The sequence below is a fragment of the Momordica charantia genome (assembly GCF_013281855.1).
Source record: "Momordica charantia cultivar OHB3-1 chromosome 7 unlocalized genomic scaffold, Mcharantia_2.0 BLBB01000007.1, whole genome shotgun sequence".
Taxonomy (NCBI): Eukaryota; Viridiplantae; Streptophyta; class Magnoliopsida; order Cucurbitales; family Cucurbitaceae; genus Momordica; species Momordica charantia.
In genome coordinates, this window is record NW_028275165.1 from 9,721,850 (window position 1) to 9,729,483 (window position 7,634).

A 7,634-nucleotide genomic window follows, 5' to 3' on the forward strand; every position below is an offset into this window, starting at 1 on the left:
AACATCATCCGCCATCCCAGCAGCAGTAATCTTCACAACCCATTCCATGGACATATCGACCGCTTCAGTCAAATATGGAGTGGCGGCCCCATCTTTGGATCCCTACATGTTTGAGCAGTTTCAGAAGTTCCTGGTTTCACAGCCTCATGCTATGCCTGCCTCGTCTTCTAAAGGTTTGTCATCACTTGATACGTCAGGTATATCATCTACCTTATGGGTATTGGATTCAAGTGCCTCTCATCATATGTCTCCTAGTTTGTCATCTTTTGTTTCTTTGTCTTCTCATTCTTCTGTACCAATCATGACTGCTGATAGTACTCCTATGCCATTAATAGGTGTCGGCACAATTGTTACTTCTTTTGTGTCTCTCTCTGATGTTTACTATATTCCTAGTCTTACTTTGAACCTTGTCTCTGTTAGTCAATTATATAAATCTGGATACTTAATTTCTTTTTCGTCTTCCATTTGTTCTATACAGGACCCGTGGTCTCAGAAGGAGATTGGGACAGGCCGTAGGCAGGGAGGACTATATATTTTGGATCAACTCAAAGTATCAGGTGTTGCAGCTTCTAGTGTGGATTCATCCTCCTTTCGCTTGAGTAGTTCATCTTCAATTTTTTATTCGTGGCATTCTCGTTTGGGTCATGTTTCTGCATCTCGTTTGCGTTTCTTAGTGTCTACAAGAGCTTTGGGATATTTAGACAGTCATGATATTTCTGATTGTAGTGGTTGTAAACTTGCAAAATTCTCGACTTTACCTTTTAATAATAGTACTTCTGTTTCTCTTGCTCCATTTGATCTTGTCCATTCTGATGTGTGGAGGCCGTCTCCTGTACGGACTAAAGGGGGGTTCCAAATACTACATTTTGTTTATTGATGATTATACTCATTATACTTGGGTTTATCTCATGATACGTAGGTCCAACTTTCTTAATATTTTCAAAACTTTCGAGCTATTGTGAAAACTCAACATTCCGCAGTCATAAAGTGTTTTCGTTGTGATTTGGTGGTGAATACACTTTTAATGACTTTCCCATTTACTTGCTTCGGATGGGACTTACATCAGACCTCTTATACTGACACTCTGTTTTTGAGAGAAAACATCACCATCTTGTTGAAACTACCCGATCATTTTTGTTATCAGCCGATGTTCCAAACGAATTTTGGGGGAAGTGATTCTTACCGCCACACATGTGATGAATATAATAATTTAGGTCTGTCTCCCTTTGAAAAATTATATGGACATGTGCCTGATTATTCCTCATTGCGTGTCTTTGGTTGTACTTGTTTTGTTCTTCGCCCACACGTTGAGCATAATAAATTGTCTCCTAAATCAGCCTTTATGTGTTTTTTTAGGCTATGGTATTGGTCAAAAGGGATATCATTGTTTTGATCCAATTAGTCAAAAATTGTATATCTCTCGTCATGTTGTGTTTTTAGAACATATTCTTTTTTTCTCCATAGTTCCCATCACTTGTCAGACAGATCTACATCTCACTCTCCGCTTCCTATGACTGCTCACTAAACTACCAGATTTTGCATATTCATGTTATTCTAGCTTTTTTACTCCTTTTGTTACTTCAATTCATCATCTCTATGAACCTTCATTTTTTAGAGAGGCTGTTTGTGATCCACTTTGGTAGAATGCTGAGGAACTTACGGCTCTACATCAGACTCACACGTGGGATTTGGTACCGCTACCATCTGGAAAACGTACTATTGGCTCTCAACTTCAACATACTTTAATTTGTTTAATATATTTTTATTGTCCTCTGATTAAATCTCAATGTTACCCTTATTTGATTTTCTAAATATATTTTTAAAATTTTAAAATAAATAATTTTAACTTTTATTTATAATTAAGCTTTGTTTAGACCAAATAGGTCTCCGTAAGCTTATATTTCTTTTAATAAATTTAAATTTAATACAATTTTAAAAATTTAAAATAAATAATTTTAACTTTAATTTACAAAATAGAATTAAGTTTATATTTCTTTTAATAAATTTAAATTTGATGCCCTAATCTTAGATAAATGTCATAATTTTATCACTTTATTCAATAAAAAAGATCTACATAAACTCAGTATTTAAATATAAACAAAGTTTCTCAAATTTACCGTTACATAATTCTACCAAAACTTACAAATTACAAGGTATCTAAGGTGTCAGAGAGAATAAGAGAGGAAACTATATATATGCAGAGGTGGTAATTCAAGCATTTGACCTTTTGGTCTATAATTCAAACATTTGACCTTTTGGTCTATAGAATATATAACAAATCAAAAATTAAAATGGAGTTATTACAAGGGTTCAAATAAAACTTCCAACAAGAGAAGAAACCTCAATAACATTCTCATTGATCAGAAAAAGATTCTAATTAAGAAGAATAAAACTCTTCATTGGAATCTTTTTGCACTCTCAATATCTTTACTCGTTATGATTTAACAAAAAAAATAAAACTCAAATTAGTCAGACTCATGTCCTCCCGATCTTCCTCATTGTTAAACGAAAAAAATAAAAACAGCAACTCGAATAATTCAGATCATATACAATGAAATGGTGTGCAACAAAATGAATAAATAACCATTTTCGATAGTATTTCTTAATTGAAAATTGTTAAGAGAATGTTGAGTACTCATTCAATGTAGTGATAAGAAATTCATGAAGGAAAACAAAAACTAAACAGCTCGGGCCTTGACATGGGATTAATCTAAGACAAACAGAATATAACAGTCCCATATTTCAGTAAAACATAACATGTATGTTGGAAATATTATCGATGTTACGACCGCCTTTTATTAAGGTGCTCGGCGGGATAAATTGCATCGGTCTACCGCCTAAGAGTATGCAGAATGTACTCAGCATAAAGATCCCTGCAAATTTTATTCAATTGAAATAGATGTAAGAATAAAAATTGCAATGAAACTAGAATGTAGAATTCATTGGATCTGACTGAAAGACTTGCATTGAGTACTGAATGGCCTCATGAGCAACGCCTGAAGGTAAGAATTCGTTGACCGCCACCTCCTTGTTTTCGTTCTTTTTATCTGTAATTCAATAATGTTAAGAAACTTGTGTTCCTGAAATGAAGACTTTGACATGTACACAACTTATGTAACGTCGAATAAGAGTTAGCGAGTTTTCCGTAACAGATTTGAAAGGATACAGTCTTCGAAGAAGCGGCGAATCTCAGAGAGACGGTGAGGGGGAAGCTCTTTGATGTCAGTGTAATGCTTGTATTCCGGATCATCAGCACAAACTGCAATGATCTTATCATCCTTCTCTCCCTGGATCAAAAGCAACAGATATTTTTTTAATTATTTAGGTAAATTATTTGAAAGAGGGACAAAGAAGGTTTTAGTTATTTTCATAGCTTCCAGAAGTACCTGGTCAATCATGGGCATCAGTCCGATGGCCTTGGCTCGGAGAAAACAACCGGGAAGAACTGGTTCCTACACAAACAAATCAATATTAATTTTTGTTAATCGTCTCGGTGAATGAAGCTGAAAACATCCTGCAGGTAGGAAAAAACAGCAACACAAATGCAGAGTCCGAAGTTTCTTTACTGTATCTTCGGCAAATCCAAAAGTTTGGGGCAAGTTATATTGGATTATGTTCTAAACTTGTCAGCAACATTCAGTTTTCCTCTTACAAGACAGATTTTGATGCAATGCCAGAGTTATTTTAAAGTATGCAAGCTTACTATATAAATATGAGAAGAATTACAACTGAATGAGACAACGAGTGAATAAGAAATTGTAATGTTTGGAGTATAACCTGCATTAGAACTAGAACGTCCATTGGATCATTGTCTTCACACAGTGTGCGGGGAATGAAGCCATAATTATGAGGGTAGACCACTGATGAATACAGAATACGGTCAACCTGTTCGTTATGGGCAGAGTCAGAACCTCCAAACATTATGATTTAAAACCAAAACAAATTCATATGGATGGAGAAAAACATTTCAGGGACCCGAGACCTTCCAAGTTCTAGGCAGTACAGAGGAAAGCTCGTGGCAAGTAAAGAAAGAAGAAAGCATTGCTGCTTTACCTCTAATTAATGATAAGATCTATTAATATCAGAGATTTAAGATCACTTTCAATACCTTGATCAGCCCTGTCTTCTTGTCAAGTTCATATTTAACTTTGCTTCCCTTCGTAATCTCAACAACCTGTGTTATTCCATCGATCAAGTCAAATTGAAAACGTTTGAAATTATTCTTTGGAGGGAAAAGAAAAAGAAACCAAAACTGAGTTTTCTGACAAAAGAAGTCCTAAAAACTTGGATATTGCTCCACAGAAAAATTTATATTAAAGCATCAAAAAAGGTGGTTCATCTGAAAGTAAATGAAAAGTAAAGGCTCCTAAAGCGGATGAAACATTGCAACAACTCTCTCTGTCTCATTTTCTATCCATTCCCTAAATCAATGCTAAAAAGAGACAAATCATATGGGCAAATTAGAGGCTAATTTGAAGTTCTTAAAAGCAACTTTCAACTTCTGCAAAAGATCAGATTTAGATGGCTTGTAAAGGTTAAAGATCACTATTCAGAAATCCACAGTTTTTGAAGAAAGAGCAACCTCAACCATCCACATTTTCAGTAAATTATGTTCATTAAAACTGCAGTTTCTTCTAATTCAAGTCCCGTGCATAAAATTTCCATCGCGTTGAACAAAAAAGGAGGAGGGAAACGAAACACATACACAATTGAAAATCTTGGGAGCATCAGGTCCTGCAGACAACAAGGTGCAGTTAAATCAGATTAATGATGCCCATAATCCCTCACAGTGAAGTCAGTCATAACGAATAACATTACAATAAATACGAAATGGTACCAATCTCAAGATCATGCCATGGATGTGCAGCAACCGATCTTCTCGATAGAGACGAAAGGATCCTTTCGTTTAACCTCGGAACTCGATTCTTCTCACCGTTGGCATTCTCCTCGGTGCTCATGACTAAACCAGAAGCAGAAATCAAGCAAAATCACAACCTAAAAACATACAAATACACGAAGAACAGATTAGCGACTGATTTCTTCGGTGATTCCAGATCCGTAAAATTATACCCAGAAGGAATCAAAGATTCATAGAAGCAATCAGAGAGAGTGAGAATATGGGAAATCGAAATCGAAAGCGTAAACATAAAGGGGGGGTACCTGAAAGATTGGGGGAGGAGAGGGAAATGCAGAGTTGAGAAGAAAATGGAGAAGAAGGTTGAATTTATAGGGAAGACGAAGGGATTGGGAAGGAAGAGCGAGTCAAATCGAAGGAAGGTTTCAAAGTTTGTTGGTTTTTCACACGAAGCTGAAGCTGATGCTGATGCTGCTGCTGCGCTTTTGCCCTTTGCTGGGTTGTGATGCGAAACTCCAAATTCTAAATATAGAAGGTGTCAAATTCCTTTTTATTTCGATTGGGTTTAAAACGTGATTATTTTGTTCTATATTTTCAAAACTCTTACCCTTTTGTTTTAGATGAGAATTTTTTTTTTTTTTTTGCCAAGAATATATGTTTTGACCCGTTAAAGTTATGCTTAGGAGGGTAATTCTTATGCAAATTTTATATGCCTGAAAACCTATTGTAAATCATGAACATAGTTCAGCGGTAATTGGTACTTACCGTTTTCTTGAGGCTGGAAGTTCAAACCTTCATACCATGCATTTGTTGTACTAAAAAAAGCTCTTATTAAGGTATTACTATATTGTATGAAATATATTAAATATAATGAATTTTGTTATTGTGATAGAAAAAATGAAATGAAAATGAAAAGAAATAAACCATAACATTTACTTTTTAAAAAGTACTACACATTTTCACGTCCATAGCTTACTTACCATTATCAAGCTAATTAGTTAGGCCTATGATAGATTGTCTTCTTTTATGAATAAGGTCGATCTATATAGCTCATACCCCTCAAAACGCTCCTCTAAGCACGGAGATCGAGCTATGATACAAAACCCATTCCAACCGTATAACAACTTCTGTAATGGGTGTAACAAAACGATCTCTCCCTCGACTCATATAAATATGCACTCATTTACGTACATAGGTATGTGATTCTGTCTGGAACTAACCTACTTAGCTTGGGCTTTAGACTGACATGAGTTTTGAAGTGTTTGTTCGTTCTGTGTACATCTTCTTGCATAGCTCATTATGTGAAGTTTGCGAGGAAGGAACTCATCATAAATATCAACCCATTCAAAATCTGGCATCAACATTTGGTGTCGTCTATCAAAAAGTATCTTAAGACAAACTAGGTGCTTACCAAGTCATGGTTGACCATTCCTAAGGTTCAAGTAACAAAAACCAAGGGGACTCGACCTGGCTTTTTAATGGCAACGATTTTTATGTCATACCACCTCCCTAGGTAAGCCTCCCAAGGGAGAAAAACCTAAAGTAGCTTAGTTTAACACTATGCAAAACCCAATCTACCACAGACAAACAGATAAACACATGTAGGCTGCCATGCAAGTCCAAATGGAAGCAATGGTACAACATAGAATGCAGATATACTAGTCCTGGAGCTGCCAAAACTACCTCATGATCCCCATAAGGAAAAGCTAACTAAGGTGAACGATCTCTACCTCGAGGAGTGAACTCGTCACCCTGTTAAGGAGAAGTTGGTCCTTTCATGGAAATGAGAAGGTGCAACCTGAAGGTGACCTACGTACCATTCTCTCGGTGCTCTCCTTGTTCAAAAAACCATCGGATATGTTGGTGGTCAAAATCAGATTAGACACATGTAGGCATCTATTCCATTTGAAGTCGTCATAAGGTACAAAAGGGACCCTCAATGCCCGTCGACCTGACCTGTACCGAGTTGAATATGAAGTGGAGATATCAATTGACCTGAGGAACTTCAGGTTCGACTACCGACTTGGGGGCCTGACAGTCGTAACCGCCGATCGAAACGATCCCAACGGCCTTGTCTCCCCCGCCTGCCTATAAAAAGGGACATCTTATTTCCTCTGATAACAACCTAATACAACTCGAGCTTGAAACTAACTTGGTCGTCAGAGTGTTTGTTTCATGTGCAAGTTCATTTGGGATCACCTCAGTAGTTCATCCACGTCAGCTCGTGACCAACCTGTGAGCTCGGCGGAAAACAGCATCAACATTTGCCACTGTATGTGGGAACCGACATACCAAGCTTTGACACTCTGCAATGGCTGATGAAAACGATTCTCGTTCCAGAAGTAATGAACAAGGAGATCGAACTCTGCCAAATGGCAGGCCTGGGAAGGAGGTGGATCAACCTTCACTCTCGAGGAAACCTAATACTCGAGTTGATGCTCGTAAGATGATGTCAGTTCCAGTACAAGTACCCTCATCAAAAGAGCTGCAGTCTCAGATGGCGATGATGAAGGCACGCATGGATGCCATGGTGCAAGCATTGCTGAATTCAAGAGTCCGTCTATTTGACCTTTCATAACCTGAAGTTGTATGTGATCCAAGAAAGGGGAAGTAGAATGAGGGCGAGAACCCTTAGAAGCAGCAAGTACAAAATCTAGCTCCTGAATTGGTCGTAGGTAACAATAACCAACCTAGGCAGAATGATCTCTACCCAGCACTTTCACCTCCACCCTCCAAGATTGGAGACAAGCGTAAAACTTGATGTCCGAAACATGCGGAC

General features: G+C 37.2%; 1 protein-coding gene across 2 annotated transcripts; it reads right to left on the minus strand.

Moving 5' to 3' along the window:
* Positions 1 to 2,572: 2,572 nt before the first annotated feature.
* On the minus strand, positions 2,573 to 5,381 carry LOC111023656 (soluble inorganic pyrophosphatase 1). 2 transcript variants are annotated; one of them, XM_088126676.1, is made up of 9 exons: positions 5,161 to 5,381; positions 4,838 to 4,960; positions 4,706 to 4,734; positions 4,109 to 4,174; positions 3,778 to 3,885; positions 3,387 to 3,452; positions 3,167 to 3,287; positions 2,966 to 3,047; positions 2,573 to 2,873 (listed from the first exon to the last, which is right to left on the minus strand). In XM_088126676.1, the coding sequence occupies exons 2-9, from the start codon at positions 4,956 to 4,958 to the stop codon at positions 2,831 to 2,833; spliced, it is 636 nt and encodes a 211-aa protein (XP_087982802.1). In that variant the 5' UTR covers positions 4,959 to 4,960; positions 5,161 to 5,381; the 3' UTR covers positions 2,573 to 2,830. The 2 variants fall into 2 exon arrangements, with proteins under 2 accessions (XP_087982802.1, XP_022156816.1); XM_022301124.2 differs by having other exon boundaries at positions 4,838 to 4,995; positions 5,161 to 5,380.
* Positions 5,382 to 7,634: the final 2,253 nt, after the last annotated feature.